General features: G+C 47.3%; 6 protein-coding genes across 6 annotated transcripts; 3 read left to right on the top strand and 3 right to left on the bottom strand.

Moving 5' to 3' along the window:
• The first annotated feature begins 207 nt into the window (after positions 1 to 207).
• Positions 208 to 2,812, top strand: FOBCDRAFT_226240 (uncharacterized protein). The gene is made up of 9 exons (XM_059609707.1): positions 208 to 378; positions 439 to 452; positions 550 to 560; positions 646 to 742; positions 790 to 1,865; positions 1,918 to 2,372; positions 2,423 to 2,451; positions 2,509 to 2,628; positions 2,678 to 2,812. The coding sequence occupies exons 1-9, from the start codon at positions 325 to 327 to the stop codon at positions 2,781 to 2,783; spliced, it is 1,962 nt and encodes a 653-aa protein (XP_059465153.1). The 5' UTR covers positions 208 to 324; the 3' UTR covers positions 2,784 to 2,812.
• A 542-nt stretch (positions 2,813 to 3,354) lies between these two features.
• On the bottom strand, positions 3,355 to 4,966 carry FOBCDRAFT_262075 (cytochrome P450; the record flags this gene model as incomplete). The annotated part of the gene is made up of 1 exon (XM_031186312.3): positions 3,355 to 4,966. The coding sequence occupies one exon, from the start codon at positions 4,964 to 4,966 to the stop codon at positions 3,380 to 3,382; it is 1,587 nt and encodes a 528-aa protein (XP_031037447.2). The 3' UTR covers positions 3,355 to 3,379.
• Positions 4,967 to 5,638: 672 nt separating this feature from the next.
• FOBCDRAFT_185312 (uncharacterized protein) lies at positions 5,639 to 7,816 on the top strand (the record flags this gene model as incomplete). The annotated part of the gene is made up of 2 exons (XM_031186311.2): positions 5,639 to 5,884; positions 5,936 to 7,816. The coding sequence occupies 2 exons, from the start codon at positions 5,639 to 5,641 to the stop codon at positions 7,814 to 7,816; spliced, it is 2,127 nt and encodes a 708-aa protein (XP_031037446.2).
• A 1,621-nt stretch (positions 7,817 to 9,437) lies between these two features.
• Positions 9,438 to 11,114, bottom strand: FOBCDRAFT_226242 (uncharacterized protein). Its single transcript, XM_031186310.3, has 7 exons — positions 10,811 to 11,114; positions 10,734 to 10,761; positions 10,504 to 10,675; positions 10,319 to 10,455; positions 10,217 to 10,271; positions 10,011 to 10,157; positions 9,438 to 9,962 (listed from the first exon to the last, which is right to left on the bottom strand). Exons 1-7 carry the CDS (start codon positions 10,961 to 10,963, stop codon positions 9,536 to 9,538), a joined length of 1,119 nt encoding a protein of 372 aa, XP_031037445.2. The 5' UTR covers positions 10,964 to 11,114; the 3' UTR covers positions 9,438 to 9,535.
• A 1,554-nt stretch (positions 11,115 to 12,668) lies between these two features.
• FOBCDRAFT_185315 (uncharacterized protein) lies at positions 12,669 to 14,818 on the top strand. The gene is made up of 5 exons (XM_031186309.3): positions 12,669 to 12,743; positions 12,808 to 12,927; positions 12,984 to 13,131; positions 13,186 to 13,254; positions 13,351 to 14,818. The coding sequence occupies exons 1-5, from the start codon at positions 12,700 to 12,702 to the stop codon at positions 14,713 to 14,715; spliced, it is 1,746 nt and encodes a 581-aa protein (XP_031037444.2). The 5' UTR covers positions 12,669 to 12,699; the 3' UTR covers positions 14,716 to 14,818.
• A 157-nt stretch (positions 14,819 to 14,975) lies between these two features.
• On the bottom strand, positions 14,976 to 17,571 carry FOBCDRAFT_251378 (uncharacterized protein; the record flags this gene model as incomplete). Its single annotated transcript, XM_031186308.3, has 7 exons — positions 14,976 to 15,424; positions 15,825 to 15,888; positions 16,028 to 16,432; positions 16,490 to 16,962; positions 17,015 to 17,122; positions 17,228 to 17,247; positions 17,376 to 17,571. 7 exons carry the CDS (start codon positions 17,569 to 17,571, stop codon positions 15,263 to 15,265), a joined length of 1,428 nt encoding a protein of 475 aa, XP_031037443.3. The 3' UTR covers positions 14,976 to 15,262.
• Positions 17,572 to 18,330: the final 759 nt, after the last annotated feature.

The following is an 18,330-nucleotide window of genomic DNA, read 5'->3' on the forward strand; positions in this document are numbered from 1 at the left end:
GAAGCCATCACCATCCCCATGGGGAAGCTATAGTGGCGAGAGCGGCCTGTTCTCCAGTGAGCTTCAGTGGGTCTCATGTTAAAGTTCGGGGCTAATTTGATTCAGCTGGACGTTGATTTGCCCGTCGATTGGTGCCCACTCATGGCGGGCTAACTTGCTCTTTTTGACCAAGAAAGGCAACTGCCCTTTTCATCAACTCTGGGTCATATTCCTTCTTTGCTCCATCCCTCAATTCTCCTCATCATCATCAAAAGTTTGGTTGGAACGGGCCGTCTTTTCGTTAATGATACCCGCTGTCCCCTGGTAACAGTTGCCTTATGAATCATGCAAGAGTCTCTATCAACGACAACTAAGACAAGGCCGCTCAACCCCTGTATGGTAAGTCGCCCCGCTACGATAGCCCCTAAAGGCTGTAAACTGATAGATACCGTTTCCAAGGTCTGTAAGCAAAGGTGAGTCTCTATCTCGTTGACATAGGAAATATTACCCGTTTTGATTGCTCCGTTGTGTCCTCTGGAGCAATATGTTCTGACTATCAACTTCTGATAGACATCTCAAGTGTAAGGGTTACATTAAATTTACCAACGGTGGTGGCTTGTATTGCACATCACCTTTCCAACAATGGAAACTAATCCGAAAAAAAAGGTGACAACGATAAACCTTCTTGTGCCAATTGTCGAAAGAGCGATATTGAGTGCGTTCGAGGTTTCAGTGTGAGATTTCGTCATGGTCTGAATCCAAGGTATGTTGCCCTTTCTGTCATCGACTTCTGTTACTTACCACGCGAAGTATACGATCTGGTAAGGCTGTTGAAGCCAAGAATAGAGACTACAATTTCTCTCAAGATCAACCATGGGTCAAGACAACCAGAGCTCTAAGTTTTGTTGATGAGACTCCAGACATCATTAACATCCATGATTCGAACAACCTGGACACATTGGAAAACTTCGACATTGGACGTGATATCGACAATGCCAGCAATCAATCTTCACCGGCCCTTGCTTCTCTACAAACAATTCGATCAAATGATTCAACGTCTTATTCCGATCAGGACAGATCCAACTCAACTTCAGTCTTTGGGATCTCTTCTTCCAATATAGATCAGGAGCGCCCTTCAAAGAAACGAGCATTAAGTCCATCTTCAAGTGGAAATTGGAAGAACACCTCTCGCTCGGACCCTAGCGGTGCTATCTCACCCAGCCAGAAGTCTGATACCATAGGACCTTTCGCATCGTTTTCGGGACCTCACACTATCGAATCTCCTATCCTTAGTAGTGATATTGTTTTGGGTGTTGGAAGTCCTCAAGTTGCCGCGGCGCTCGCGAGCTCTCGTGGAACAGACCTTCCAATTCCAGTGGACAATGTTGCCGAAGCTATCTCAGGTATTTACTTGGATACGCCGAGATGGCCACTGGAAGATCCACAGGAGGCGATGTTATTTTACAACTTCATCCACGTCTTGGCACCGCTCTTCGATTTGTGTGACAGCGAGCGACATTTCGCTACGATTGTCCCGCGTCGAGCAGTCATATGTCCTCCACTTATGAACGCAGTGCTTGCGGCTTCTGCCAAACGATTAAGCAGAATTGATGGGTTTGATGGCTTAGTCGGCGACCGTTATCACCAGAACTGCCTCGATGCTCTCATCCCTGCCCTGAGCAGTTCTGCAGCTGTCATGGACGAAAATCTCCTCACTGCCATTGTCATTCTTCGCTACATGGAGGAACTCGACGTGCCCCTCACATCTGCAGACACGGCCAGCGAATCACATCTTGTTGGTACTCGAGTCTTTGTTGCAGCTCAAGAAAAAGTTTTAGACTTTACTGGACTACGACGTGCGGCATTCTGGGTTGCACTACGGCAAGGTAAGGAGGCGCCTCTGCTTTGGTCGTAATGTATGCTAACAAAGATACCAAGAGATACACATGGCTTTTATGCAGGCCCGGCCCGTCCACCCAAATTTCGCCTTGGAAGACATCTCTAGGCTTGTTCAAAACGATGACACCTGTTGCACCTTTGCAAATTTAACTATCTTGCAATGTGCTGCTTGTCTACGTTATTGTTATGGGTCGGAAGATCAGAGCTTCTCAGCATGGGAGAGGTTGCAAGAGGCTCAAGAGCGATGGTGGGCGGATAGGCCATGGCACTTTCATCCGATGTACATCAACACTGATTCACCTGGTATCTTCCCACAAGCGCTGTATCTCAACGACGCCGTGGTTACAGGAGTGCTCCATTACCTGCTGATTCAGGTTTTGTTAGCAGCTCACAACCCTAGGACACCAAAATTAGGTCCCGGGCAGGCCAAAGCGGCCAAGTCAATAAATGAGGAGATTAGAAGGACGGTCAAAATGGTGTGTGGTGTTGCTGAGGTGAGAATTTGTTACTGATGTCGAGGATTTCTACTAATGTGGGAAAATAGTCTAACCAACGCAATCCAACGGGCTATGCGTATGACCAGCCAACGTTTCTCCTTGTAACAGTATCTCGCTAATTTTTTTCCTATAGATATGCTTGCTTGGCTATAACGATGGCGGGTGACCGATTCAATAACTTGTTTGAACAGGAAGCCCTATATGGCATGCTACAAAAAGCAGATGTACAATTTGGGTGGCCGAATCGATCAGTGTAAGCCGAAATCAGATTCTCTCAGTTACTAGTCTAACAGCCATTGCAGACAAGAGTATTTAAAGGAAGCTTGGGGTTGGACCGAATCTCCTGAGAACGTGAATTCTGGAATGCCTATCTCAGGGATGTTAAATAGCAACTTGCAGTTGGTGTAATGGATATTCATGACTGATTACTTCTTGAACTCCCCAAACATCGTGATTACAACAATGACCGCATAAAAGCATGACAGACTACAGATTGACGTTTACCTTTTGCCTCAAGCCATTGCCTTCGGTTTAGCTTCCTATCAGTAATGGGTTTGCGTTATGTTGTCTGTATGGTATCCGGTTGATGTTGTGGGGGTAACGGAATTCTCGCCATCTTAGGAATTCTATAGAGCAAATGTAGCGCCATGTATACTAAATGGCCCCAGTTTTACAAGGGTCTGATCAAGGTGGCCGGGTTTTAGGATATTCTCAGGGAATATTATCCTAAGGGTGCCTAAATTTTGTAAATCAGGATAGGTTTTACATGGTTTAGACAATCTCAGGACAATATCCTCTAAGAAACTTATCTCTTTATGTTGGTACGGGGTTAATCTGGGCTAAACAGTGCCTGTATCTGCTGATTTTGGAGATCGGGACCTCACTGTAACACTTGTGCGGACTTCACCCCGACATGGAGACCTTTCCTCTTGCGTTGGTCAAATGATCTCGAATTTAACTGGTTTGATCTACGAACCAAGTCCAAAGTCATTATTACGTTTATTCTAATTGCCCTTTTCGTCAACTTCTTCCACACCCAAGTCTCGACGCCAAACCTTGAGGGGCATAGGGCCAGGAGCAAGATTCATCGCCTCTCTGCGTTCTGGTTCCCACTCTGGATAAGGCAATGCCCACTCATACCTATGCACAACACTAGCCAATAGTACAGTTTGCTCAAGATAACTGATATTTCGGCCGATGCAGCCGCGGGCTCCGGCACTGAAGGCGATAAAATATGGCTGCAAGTCCTTGCCCTTCTCTCCGAGCCATCTCTCTGGAGCGTATGACTCAGGATCGGGAAAGACTTGAGGGTCTCTGTGTGTGACATACGCCGAGATAGACACCGTAGTATCTCCAGGGATATAATCACCGAGAATATTCCAGCCTTCAGGGGGTGTACGGCGAGGAAGACCAAAAGTCGTTGGCGGTGTGATGCGAAGAGATTCGTCTAAGCAGGCTCGAAGGTAGGGAAGATGCTTGACTTTATCGTAGGGAGCAACGATCTCTTCAGGATCAAGAACAGAGTCAACTTCTTCTCGAAGCTTCGCCATGCAAGACGGGTTCTTCAGAAGCCAATACATGACGTTGTTCATCGCAATAGCAGTGGTATCAGAGCCAGCATTCATCATGATGGAAACTTCAGCGACAATCTCTCCCCACTCAAGACCAGGAGGATTGGCCTCGCTGTGGTCCATGAGAGCTTGGAAGAAATCAGGCAGTCTCTCGCCATTCTTATATCGCTCAAGACGCTGTGTTGCGCGATGATACACAATATCGTTCCAGCCTTCGTTGAGGTGCCACCACTGGCGGAAATCTTTTGAGAACCACTTGGACACTTCAACATTGAAGTTGTACCACTTCTCAGTCCAGGCGAGAATAGACTGAGCACGGGCTGTTGAGTGAAGACACTCTCGGAAGTTGACTTCGTGGATAGTTCCATCCATACGCTCGGCTTTCACGCGATCATGGCCTTGGTCAAGAAAACCGAGACGCTCGCTAAGGCCAATATCTGCTATGGCGTCGAGGGTGAAGAAGTTGGTAAATGCGCGGTAATCGAAGTTGAGATCTCTAGGGTCGGGCCGTGTGAAGCCTTCTTTGAGTGGCAGAGTACAAGCAGCATCGGCAGCGCGGATGAAACGCTCTGCCTTATCGGCCACTTTAAACTCCCAGTTTTCAAGATTCTTCAAGGCATATGCAGCAGAAAGGGCACGGCGCTTTCTAGCATGATCGGCCTTGTCGATGACATCGGCTAAGTGATAGTGGCTGCCAGCAAGAGTCTCGTAGAACTCTCCCTTGGTGCATTTTGTGCCATGGCCATAGATATCCTTGATGGCTTGGATGGAGCCATAGGATAGAGAATTTGGGCCAGTGCGGATCACGGGATGGGTCTTGTGCATCTCATACAAAGTACGGGAGCGGAAACCCTTGGCTGCTTCGCGGACAAAAGGGATATTGGTTATTCCCGCCAGGGGGTGGAAGTTGGGGTACCGCCGGAGACCTTTGGCATCGCGAAGATATGTGTAGATGGGGTAGAGGGCGAAATACGTGAGGAGAGATACTGCTGTAAAGACAGATACAACTTGTGCGTACATGATGAGAGATTGTGATGTAGAGTCTTTGATAGAGATTGATGAGCCCAGAAGAGACGAGTTATATTGTATTGAAATAGTCTATTCCATGTGTCTGTGTTCATCACCCCAGGGCCATTCTTGCATCGTCAAAGTTGACTTGCCATAACTGATACAAGAAAGAAATACTCTGAGAAAGGCAACTTCGAGGCAATTGCTCTAGAAGCATGAGAGCTCTTCTGGCCTCATTCAGCCACCCCCGTCCTCAACCCCATCCCAATCAAGAACATGAGTGCGGGGAAGACAAATGGGGAAATATACTGAACCAGGTAACGCCTTGAATCTAGATTTCATCGTCTCGTCTCGTCTCCCCCGTGTCTTCATCCCCGCACATCTCGTCACCATGAAGTGGCTCCTTTGCCCAAATGGGAAATTTTCCCCATCCAGAACTGTAAGTCTAGGTAAAAGTCCCCGCGGTCGTTGGATAACCTCTACGCTAGTCCCCACGTTTTCGCTGGAGACTCTTTGATCTAAGTGGGATGGGCGATAGAGTCTGTTGATTTCCTAGGATAGAAAGAAATTCCGCGGATGAAGCAAAGACAAAAGATTATGAATATGAATATCAATCCTTCGTCTCCTCGCTTCAGAGACTCAAGCAAACTGTTGTCTCGTTTCTAGTATAGTCTTTAGCAAATCATGTCCAACGCCTTTGCAACAGAAGCCTTTAATCGGCTCTCCCAGCTGGGACCACCTCAGACAATCGCCGATATGGCTGCCCTGGGTACAGTTGGTATTGCATCGGCAGCATATCTTCTCCGCGGCATTGTCTGGGATAAGCCAGATCCTTATCATCATATCTGGTTCGAACGGATGGGATCAAAAGACGGTGCTTCTTCAGGGCCGAAAGCAACTCGCGATATTGCAAAAAAGATGGAAGAAGCTGTAAGTTTTCTCGGATAATGACAAGGGATTGATATACTCACAGATTATTAGGGTAAAGATGTTGTCATATTTTGGGGCTCACAATCGGGTACGGCAGAGATGTTTGCCAACAGACTCTCAAAAGAATGCCATCTGCGCTTCGGTCTTCAGACCCTCTGCGCTGACCTATGCGACTACGACCCTGAGTCCATCGTCAATCTTCCTCAAAGTAAACTCGCCATTTTCATCATCTCGACATACGGAGAAGGTGATCCAAGTGACAACACAGCTGCATTCTGGGAGTGGCTTCACAAGAATCCTGATGTTCAGCTGCCAAACCTGCGATACATGGCCTTCGGTCTAGGCAACACCAGCTATCGATACTATAATCGTGTTATCGATGTTGTTGCTGATTTCCTTGACAAGGCTGGTGCACAGAGGTTGATGTCTGTGGCTAAGGCCAACGATGCTCAGGGTGGCACAGAGGAGGACTTCCTCTCCTGGAAGGACGATCTGTATACTCACTTTCAGACCAAAATGGGCTATGAAGAGCGAGACATCCCATATGAGCCAAGCATTCAGCTCGTAGAGGATGAATCTCTTGACATCATGGATCTCAACCTTGGCGAGCCTATTCAGAACCGAAGCGGACCTGCAAAGATTGTCAAGCAGTACTCTCCTATCCGAACTTTGACGGTCCAGTCATCCCACGAGCTTTATACATCTCCTGGGCGAAATTGCCTTCATATGGAGCTCGATATTTCAGATCATCCTGAGCTTCGATACCGAACTGGTGACCATCTTGCCGTCTATCCTATTAATCCTGATCACGAGATACAACTTCTCCTCAAGGCTCTTGATCTTGAAGACCGAGCTGAGAAGCCTCTTCTTGTTCAACCCCTCGAAGAAGGCGTATCAATCAAGATCCCCAGTCCTACTTCTGCACTGGCCCTCTTCCGGCACTACCTCGAGATCTCAGCTCCTGTATCTCGGGAAACTGTCGGTCAACTTGCAAGATTTGCACCTTCAGCAGAGGTTGCTCAGAACCTGACAACTCTGGGCAAGAGTAAAGAGGCGTATGCTGAATATATTGCCAACCACCATATTACTCTGGGTCGCCTTCTGACTCTTGTTGCCCCTGGGTCTATTTGGGACAAGCTTCCACTATCTTACGTCGTTGAGACTTTACCGACCTCACAGCCGCGCTACTACTCCATCTCATCATCGAGCACAGTTTCTGCACGCAAGCTTTCGATTACCTGCGGTATTGATAACTCGCCTCTTCAACAAGACCCAGGCAGGTCCATCCGAGGTGTCACAACTAATTACCTCTACGCTCTTGGGAATTCTCTTAATGGTGACAGCAAGCAACCCGAGATTGGACCCGACGCTCCTACATACGCTTTGTCTGGTCCCGGCGAGGCTCTACAAGGCCACAAAGTCTTTGCTTGTCTGCGCCGATCGAACTTCAAACTTCCAACAATGAGCTCAACGCCACTCGTCATGATCGGTGCTGGTACTGGTCTCGCTCCTTTCCGCGGGTTTATTCTTGAACGAGCACGTCTCAAATCTGTAGGAAAGCCCATTGGAAAGATGATTCTATTTTTCGGATGCCGTGCCCCTAATCAAGACTATCTCTATCGGGATGAACTCGCCGAGGTTTCGAAAGAACTGCAAGGCAGTCTTGAGATCGTTACTGCGTTCTCCCGTGCAGATGGACAGCCAAAGAAGTACGTTCAAGACAAAGTTGAGGAGAGGAAGAAAGATGTATGTGATCTTCTTCGAGATGGCGCGAGTATCTACTTCTGCGGCCGAGCTTCAATGGCTAGAGAAGTTGGCAACGTGGTGGAAGATTCAATGAAGTCGCAGAATAATTGGAGTGATGCTGAAGCTAGGAGCTGGGCTGAAGCGGCAAAGAAGGGAAATAAGTGGCTTGAGGATGTCTGGGGTTGAGCTCGTGTGATTGAGGCGATGCGGATATGAAATGGCGTTTTGTTAAACGGAGCATGCCATGGTTTGATTACCTTTTTTTTTTTAACTTAGGTTTGAACAGCTAGCTGTATGCAGGATGGTATATTTGATTTCCTTTCCTTATGATAGGCTTATGCTATATATTCAAGCTTAGGCTTTCTAATCCTAAACTTATGACAATATTTATTATGTTTATGATATTGATATCCTAAGCAACGATGGGTTATAAACCCGCTTCCTCCTAATATCTAGTTGAGTAGATATGTATTTTCGTCTCTTGAGCTTCAGATTCACAATCAAGAGCTTATGAAACATAACTAACTGGTAGTCTGAAAGTGAGGCCGAGACTAGGTAGTGTTAGTGAAGCCATTTATTAGAAGGCCGCTGCCCGGACCACCATAAGGGCCTTACAGCGTCTGCTTTAACCTCACGTGGAGACGCGAGATAGTCTGCATTGGGCTTGTATCAGCTCAACAATTTTGAGCGATGTACAACAGCCTCGTGATTGCCAGCATCCTGTATCCGACCATCAAAGGCACTACTCAGCACAAGTCAGAGATGAGCAACACGATACCCCTCAACATGAACCTACAACTTGTGTTTTAGCTCTTGAGTCAGACATGAGAAACATCATGATCTTTGTCAAAGCTAGTCCTAACTTTATGCCACCAAACCTTGAGAATCTAGTCTATGAACTACCTGGTGACCAATTCCAACAAGAGCCACGAAACCACAGACTTGAGCTGCCAAGAGCCATGATTTGCAACTAGTGCCTTAGTAATGGCATTTGTTCTTGGACATGACTTGTAGGATACCCACCGGCTTAAGCCCTACTCTTCCGAAGAAGTTGAGGGCCCATGAACTGGATACCAGATCTGGAACTGTCAAATAATCTAATGCCGATTGATAACATCTGCCAACACATTAATATCGCCTCACTAATTGATCTCTTTCTGCATGTCTTAGTTATTGCTTCTGCGATCAGATCTCGTATTGCTTGGCATATCCCAACCCCTCGGGCAAAAGGAAAACCGAATCTGTCAATGTCTGTCAATGTTACCAGGCAGCCAGGTACATAATCCTCAGGGGTTACTGATCCTAGCAGGCGAGGGTATATGAACCCCTGCAGGAGGATTCGGCCTGGAAACGTACCTTTGCCTCGGAGACCGGATGTCACTAAACTCAATCATGTGTCAAAAGTGATCTTCGAGCCGGGCGTAACGCGGCAAAAGCTCCTCAATGTCAATCAGGGGTTGTTTCATTTACGTAGTCGGCGGTAATTAGACGGTTTAGGATACGACTAATACAACCTCAAAGACCGTGCTTAGGCAGCGCTAATTCGTTAGTTACCGGTAGTCCAGCTACCGAGACAGGGCAACGCCACCTGTAGATTCAGATTCAGCACGGCCAATTTCTGGACCTGACGTTGTTGGAATAGTTTGCTGCTGCCGCTAGCTTAGCCATTGGCTTGGGTACCTGAAGCTGAAGATATGAGCAATTTCGCGGCAGGCAAAGCTTTATACCGTAATTTGAGAGTTGCAATGCTATCAATTTGAACCTCTGATTAGACTTTTGCGTGTGTTAAACAGTTGTTGAGTGCTGAGTGTTGGATATCTTGGTCTATTACATTAATTACATGTGCTTCTTACACCTCCTTTCTTAGATATTGCCTTTTCCCTGTAACTCCATAATTCAAATTCTCTAGACATCCAGTGTAGACTTTCCAGGAGTAACTTCGTAGGTTCTAGTAACCATAATGCCATCCTGGTTATCACTCTGTCCACTTGTTGTGCTGCCAGCCCGGACCTCGGGCTTGCTGTATCCCAAAAACTCTGGCTTCCCAACAATATGTTCCTCGCTCGAATTGTCGTCGAGTTGTGTCATGTATTTTTGATGTCGGTTCGCAGAAATACCACCAGAGATACCCGATCCGCCGATTGTTCCAAGTGGGTGGCCGTGTTTGTTGATGTAGCTGCTCGTTCCCTTGTCCCGACTGCTTCCCTTGCTCGACACGAGCCATCGAGAAGCTGAGAATAAAGGCTTGATGGCAGCGGCGTTCACTGCAATTATTGCCACGAAGGTTTCGCGGATTGCCCAGATGGTTGATGTGTTGATGCCTTGGATGTCCCTGGGTTGTTAGCAAGATCTCAAGAACCGTGCCTCGACGGGGACTAACTGTAGCGAGAAGACACATCTCAAGAGTGTTGCGACCATGATAAAAACACCAGAACAAAGGAGAACGCCAATCATCAACTTTCTCTTGATGGTGAGCTTTACAGTCCATAGTAGAGGGACTGGGATGGAAACAATAGCGATGTCGGTTCTGTGTTTGCAAGTTAGATTGAGGCTCATCGTTCAAACACTCAGACAACGGTAACGTACACGATATTAAACACTACCAGAGTAAGGTAATTCGCTACGGCGAGGGTGCAAGTGTCTACTCCTGTTAGAGTCGGAGATCGGTTCAATCGGGATAACACTTACCACCGGGATTAGGATAAACTTGCCAGTTCTTGTGAACAGGCGTACAATGGCCCCAAATAGCTGCCATTACTGCTATGTAAGCAATAACGGTTCCGAATTGTGTCCAAATAACAATCTTTCTCTGCCAGAGACCAAGTCTAGAACTCCATTAGCATATATCAATGGTGGATCGAGAATCTGCGTACGTCATGCGGCTGTACAAGCAAAGCATCACTCCTTTGAGAGTAAATATTAGAGTCACGTAAAAGTTCCATCCTGCCAGGAGACATTTTGATCCAAACTCGCGCTTGGCTATCTCTGCAGCTGACATCTTGGCGCCCATCTCGTCGGTAACGCCAATGTTGGTGCCAGATTGACCTATTGTAGGGTTAGTGATCCTTCTAGTTGAACCAACATAATCTGTAGGTGTTTTTACCGATGAGTTCTAACATTACCAACTCGCACTATATCTATCAGCAAGGATGACTTGGTAAAGAGAGTGCGGCGACATACCGTCCAAAAGACAAGTGCTGCAAGAGCAAAGTAGTCATCACCTTGATACCCCTTGAAGCCAACTGTTTTCCATCTTGCAAAGTATCGTAAAAACAAGACAAGTGTGCCAAGACCATATTCAGTCCAGGCCTCAGTCTGAAATGGTGTTGCCATTTTTTTTTTTTTTAATGATGGAAAGCTTCAGCTTGCAAGAGTTGCCTAATAGAATCGAGACAACAGATGCAGGCCAGGAGTGACAGCTTCGGAGAATGGAGATGGAGATGGAGATAGCAGGCCTAGCCAGCATATGTAGGTACGATATGTGACTTATGAAGTTGACGTGAACTAGCAGATGCAGATGCAGGATCTGACGCCCCCTTTTGGCCGAGTGTAGGAGGCATTGACCATTTCGTGGCTCACTTAAGGATTGACGGTGTCGTAGGAGGAGTGCTACCTTGTCAGGATACTGGGTATAGTGGGCCAGGGAGACTTGGCAACCCTGATGCATGACTTGGGATATGTTGATGAGCATTCATATTGTTCAACTCGTACGGTCATCCAGTATATCCTTGAGGTCTTGTTGATCTCTACGGCACAGTCATATACGAGTCAGTTTGGCTCCGCCAAACCGTTCAAGCTCTTCTATTGAAGAAGAACTTGCGAGTCCTTCTTTTCTTTTCTTCTGCTACAGAAAAGAACATGGTTGATGCATATGCAGGTCCACAGTCTCATAGAACCCCGGCCTCTGTTGTTGGTTGGTCAGTAACATTCCCAAGACAAGGCAGACCTGGTCATAACTCGAGGCCCTTGACCAAGATGATCATAGTGTGTCTGTGGGGATAAATTAGAACGGTCAACGGTGAGTTTCTAGTGTCTACAAGGCTAATCACTCGTCCTATCTATTGGTAAAAGCCAGTACTAACGTCGTTGGCTACCAGACTCCAGGCACTTGTTAGAGGCAAAACTTTACAACGTTGCTGCCAAGCCCCTAGCTGCCCCTAGCTCTACCCCGCTAGAACAGACTCAACAGCAATTTCAGCATCTCTAGCGGCCAATCCTCTCCACTGATGTCCTTTAGCCGCGGTGATCTGCAGCGGGAGTGGAACTAGTTCCGCCCCGCCCAAGCTAAACGTCGTCAGGGCTTCTAGGTCCTTGGCCCAGTATGAGACATCATCTTCAGCAGTGCGATACTTCCTGTTGCCTGTTCTCTTGCAGCTACATGGTTGTACCCTGCTAGACTCACATATGTACACTCACCCAGCTCCAAGCTCCATCCGCGGAACGCGTTGGAATAAGGGGACAAGGAGACTTGGACCCGGCGTTTCTCGTTCCCCCTTCTCTGATGCAAAGTCCTTGCACTGCAACGTCGGACCCGTAGGGAAATCTTTGAATAACGCGGAGCCATCCCCGATTGGATGCTCCAGAAGAGTTGAGGACTCCAGGTTGCGTCGACATATCAGACAGCGGGGTAAATGCCTCTCAGAGAAACTCCCTCTATCTCTTTGAGCTATGTCTTTGAGTATGAACCCACAATTTGGTGCATAAGGTGCAGCCATATTCATGCTGTTGGTTCAACTGAGACTATTCAGGGTCCTTGTCAAAAACCAGGATCTGAAAGCACAACACATCAGAACAGTAACACCTGAACCTCTCAACTGCCTTTATTAGGAATGGTATGATGGACCTAATGCTTAGCTGCTACATAACCGGAATCCTCCTGTTGTTTGAGTGACAAGGTTTCCGAATTTCCGGTCCTGAATGGCTCGATAGACAGCCTTCATGATAGTGGACCTCGGGTAATACTATGTATATAAGTAACAGAGGCGCTACTGCATGAGGTTGGCTTCTCCGTTAATACTTTTCTCTCATATCTTTGACAGATTGCTTCTTCTGTAAACAAACGAACAAACATGGCTGCTGCTCCAGACTCTACTTACGACTTCATCATCTGCGGGTAAGTTCCGCACTCATAAGGTTCAACCCTAAGACTATTATTGGTTAACTAACCTCATTTATAGTGGTGGCACGTCAGGCTGCGTTGTGGCAGCACGCCTCGCTGAGGATCCTAATGTCAAGGTTCTCGTTCTAGAGGCTGGTCCCCATAATGAGCATCTTGAGAACGTTCACATGGTTGGAGGGTAATTACCCCTGCTCCTGTAGCTGTTTGCAGACATTGACTAACGCATTGTTTTAGTTGGTCTAATAACTTCGACAAAGAGACAGACTGGAATGTCGTCTCTATACCTGGCCCTGGAGTCAACAACCGCTCTGTGAAGCTTAGCCGAGGCAAGTTCCTTGGTGGCTCTTCTGGTTGTAATGGCACTCTTATGGTTAAGGGAATGGTAAGTTCCAGTGCTTGTCGTGAGTAATTGGCACTAGGCTCTAACCCCGTGTAGAAACAAGATTATGATGACTGGAACCTGCCCGGTTGGAGTGGTGATGATATGTTCAAGTATATGCTCAAGGTATGTACTTAACCTATATCCTCAGCACGTGAAAGGGCGGCATCTCAACGTTTCTCTTGATGCAATTCTTCAGAGACAACTATTGACTTCTTATAGGCTGAGAACTTTCACACAAAAGATTGGTTCAAGGAGACCAAGGGCGCCCACGGCTATGAAGGCCATGTCCACACCGAGCCTCATGACTTGGCTCCTATCTCCAACTTGATCGGAGAATCCATGGTATCGAAGGGTCTCCCTCTTGACCACGACATGTTCTCTGCTGGCTCGAACCCCCACGGATGCGGTCACTCTGTCAGAACAGTTCACCAAGGCCTTCGTACCACCAGCGCAGACTTCATCACTAAGCAGAAACCTAGAGATAACCTACACCTCATGGTCGAGACCCATGTTGACAAGGTTATCATTGAGAAAGATGGCCAGGGAGAGTTGAAGGCCACTGGTGTTCGAGGAGTCAAGGCCGATGGATCGGTCGTTGAGCTCAAGGCCTCTAAAGAGGTTATAATATCTTCTGGTGCTTACTGTTCACCCAACGTCCTCAACCGATCAGGTATCGGTGCAAAGGTCGAGTTGGAGCAGCACGGTATCACCACTCTTGTCGATCTTCCCGGCGTTGGAAAGAACCTCCAGGATCACTTGATTGTCTTCATGTTCTACGAGACTGACAAGGAGGGGCTCACCACTGATTCTCTAGTATACCACGGTAACGCGTTAGAAAAGGCCTACACCCAATGGAAGGAGGAGAAGAAGGGTCCTCTGACAGTATTCCCATTCGGAATCTTCGCCTACGCTCGCATGGATGAGCGTCTCGCCGACTCTAAGATCTGGAATGCAGCTCCTCGAAAAGAAGGCCGCGACCCTATGGGTCTTACTCCTAAGCAGCCCCAGATTGAGTTCTTCACAACTGAGTGCTATGGCGGCCCTAAGCAGTACGACCAATTCCCCATCGACAACAAACACGCTTTCAGTATGATCGCCGAGCTCTTCGCTCCCAAGTCCCGCGGCACCGTCACTCTCCGCGACGCCTCAGCGACGTCTGTCCCTGTCGTCGACTGCAACTACCTCTCTGACCCTCTCGACCTCGAGGTCCTCGCTGAAGCATGCGCATTTGGCAACGAGATTATCACCGAAGGTTCGGGTACCAAGGACATCGTCAAGGGTTCATGGCCCTCAGATCTTGTGCACCACAAGTACAAGACGCGCGAGGACTGGAAGGAATACGTCAAGGATAACGCTACGACTTGTTACCATGCTAGTGGATCGTGTGCCGCTGGCAAGAAAGATAACCCTATGGCTGTGGTGGATGAGAAGCTACAGGTCTATGGTGTTAAGGGGTTGAGAGTCGCAGATTGTTCGATAATGCCTACCGTGAACAATGGTCATACGCAGATGCCTGCTTATGGAATTGGTGAGAAGGCTGCTGATCTTATCAAGGAGAGATGGGCTCTGTCTGCGAAGTTGTAATAGTGGCGATGTATTGGTAGGAGGAACATATCACATGCTTCATAGTCTAAAGCAAGTTACAAGCAAGTTACAAAAAAGAAAAATCAACCAAGTTTAGGATTCACTATAATCGACTCGTGCAAAGCTGGTCTATACTTCCTCTCACCCCTGATAGTACAATGACTAGAATGGCAGAAATGTCAATTCTTGATGTTATTTACAAACTGCTATAAAAATCAGCATAACCTATACTTCTATCTTTCTTCATTGAGCCTATATCCGGCGGAGCCATTCGCGAGTCACCGTAGCAGGGGTCACAATCCTTCGCCAAGATCTACGCGTTCCGCAGAGTAACATTGAGATCTTCCCCTGTACCTGGCTTTGAACTGTACGTAACCAAATTGCCTCCCCTCTCTTCCGAAAAAGCACTCACTGAAAATTCAGTGGGACATGGGTTCTAGAGAGGAAAAAGACAGGGCAGAAAACGGTGACGACTTTTTCTGTGCGAGGGTTTTCTTCTGACTAGGACCGAACCGCACGGATGCTGATCCCCAAGAGACGGCGTCTTCTAAAGCGGAAGGTGATTTTGTAGTGGGTTACCAGGCTTGGTTTGGTCAGGGGTGAAGATCAATCTGCCGCTTTCTTTGGGGCTCAATTTTGAGGTTGCAGTGACGCGACTCGGAGTTGCAATCTCTGGTTGAATGGTGGTGGCAATCGTTCTAGAGAGACACTGAATCAACTCAGCCAAGCTGTTAGATCTTCAGACTCTTTATCGTTGGCTTAACATTGAGTCAGGTTGAAAGAAAGGCGCTGATCTTGAGCTTCTACGGAGCACATGTTCCGCAGAAAAGGTTGTCAACTCAGTTCGAAGTCATGGCGAAAGGAGAGGTGATGGCTGAGTCTGTGTTGTTGAAGTTCTGTTTTGAACATCATCCTTCAAGACTACATGTGAGAGCTTTCACTAGCTATTGTCAAATGTGCGGCAGTTGACATCTTAGTGCTCTGTAGTGGCATACAATACTGTACCCAAGTTAACTTTAGTAGTAACTAAGTCACGGATAGTCATGCCACCAACGGGAACTAATTCTACGTATTTTATCAACCCAACTTGTCAGACGCAATTGACGTACAACGGTTTCCATGTGTTTAGTGATATTCAATATTATCGTCTGCTGGAATTCAGCCGGGCAGAGTCTTGAGACAAAACAAATCATTACTAAAGTGGTATCTAAAACGAAAGTTCCTTTCCATACGATTATTGTTAATGCAATCCCCGAGACCTTATCAACTCCCACGCCTTTCCCATTATCGATATCATAGTGATCGTTCATACTCCACCGTCACCGTCTTCGTCTGCACAATGGCTGGCTTGATCGTTCCCCCAACGATCCCCTTCTCAGAATCACTATCGATCCAACCCGTTACCTCTTCGCTCTGACCAACGCTGGTATTGTGTCCCACGCGTCCATTGATGGGGCCTAGAGCAAAGTTATCGGGCATAGGGTTCTCATCGCCATCGAATTGTGAATATTGTGTTCGGTCACGGCGTCCCTGGGAAGAGGGGGCAAATGGTCGACTCGGCGGCTTGGATCCTGTATCTGGCTTGCCATATTTTGACGATTTCCCTGTTTTGCTGCCATATCGTGACTCGCCGATGAGTTTGGGAGCAACATGTTTGAAGAACTTGCGGAGCGTCGGCATCGTCGCACAGGTAATGATCAGGTTCGCTTCGACGATACTGGAGGCATGTTAGTTATAACGCTCTTCTAGGCTATCAGAGAGAAGAGATCCATACATCCAAATCGAAGGAAAAGCGATAACCCAAGTTAAGTCCATTGATTTAAGCATTCCTGGCAAGAGAGAGACCCGCACGATCGATGTAACTACCGTCAAAGATCCAATAGTAAAGATGCCCATCAAACCAATCTTCTGCTTGAAGGGCATCTGGAGTTGTAAAACCATTGGCAATGGTAGTATGAATAGGATAACATCGCTGATGATGTTGGTTATCGCGGTCGCGATATACAGCCCAGGTCTGTTGATACATTTGCCTTCTGTGATTGTAACATCCCAGTTCATAGCAATAGGATGGCAGGCAAACATCACAGCGAAGAATATTCCAATGGTATATCCGCTGATGAACACAGCGGTTGACCAAACTGAGATCTTGAACCATCGTTGAGGAGAGAGTCGGAAGTAGAACATGAGGAGAGCGAGTTTGGCTAGGGAACCACAGAGGACATAGATGAATGCAGCGAGATAGACATCCTACTGTTGTTAATATCTTGTGACAACTGCTGTGTGACTGTGAGAGACTTACCATTAGGTAAATGTTGAAGGTCTCAATGGAGGCTTCCCAGGCATGTACTCCTCCAGCGCCAGAAGCAAACATGTGAAGGCAAAGACTGATGGTGACCAAGGCCAATATCTAATTTTGCAGTCAGCTTTTGTCGATATAGACGCCTGTTCGCGAAACCTATGAAGCCATCGTTTCCAATGAGACATAATGGCTCGTGGCTGCGAATATACTTACATATGAAAATATGAGTAAAACTATCCAATGTTAGCACAATTCATAACTTCGATCTGTCATCTCCATGCAGATCCGCCACGATTGAGTTTGCAGGGTCGAACAAACAACAAAACAACAAACAGATAGAAAACGGCATGTCAAAACTTACCATCGTCAAACTGCAAGCCACCTGCAAGAAATAGCTTGACATACATCCTCTGGCAGAAGAAAAGAAAGCTCACAGCCATTCCGAACCCCGCCACAAAGTATGCTTCTGTCACTCCCTGTCTCTGTGGGTTGTCGAAGTTGACCACGTAGCCCTCAGGCGGTGGCAGAAGCACCATTACTCCATCTATCAGAGGCATTTTGACATGGAGGTTTGTTGGAAGAACTGAAGGCTCAGTCTGGGGAAGGTCTCGGGTAGAAAAAGGATGGCTGACGGAACTCGGAACGATCTGAAGCAAGAGATGGAGACTAGCTGATGTGCCACTTAAGGATCAACGCGCAGCTGTCACTCGTTTCCCCTCAAAGGATGCTACAGCTTCTGACGGCAGGGGTAACTATAAATCACTGCGGTTCTCGCTTCCTCAGAGGTATACGTGATAGGCTCAAGAGGTTCTGCTAAACGATGCTGCTTTGACGATTTATTACAGGGGACATGCAGGTCATACAGCAGAGAATATTCAGTTGAATATTCACAGAAAGAACTTAACAGAACCAATCACTTCACTCGCCGTGACCGTAGCCCGGTGTTTTGGCCTAGAAGACGAGAGTTACCGAAGAACTCGCCTGAAGCCAAGAGATCCGTGTGCCAGGCACCGCAACCCAGACGCGGTATAGGGCATGCCGATCCGGCCGACAAGCGCAGGTGGTATGATTTCCTGACGGTCAGTGTGCTCGATATCATCGCGATATCTCAGGGCCATTTGTTAGACAGGCCCTGAAGTGGTAAAGAGGGCCGGCTGTAGGACCTTTGCATTTCGCCAAGAGGTCGGGTAGAGTCAATGTAACTCCTGGGCCGGATCTTCAGTACGGAATTGGAATGTGTTTATAGTAGTGTTTTGTTAAGACGGCAATGCCGTTTATGCGTTTGAGGGTTCGCTGTGGCCATGCTTCGGATTGTT

Source organism: Fusarium oxysporum, chromosome VI, assembly GCF_013085055.1.
Source record: "Fusarium oxysporum Fo47 chromosome VI, complete sequence".
In the NCBI taxonomy this organism is placed as follows: Eukaryota; Fungi; Ascomycota; class Sordariomycetes; order Hypocreales; family Nectriaceae; genus Fusarium; species Fusarium oxysporum.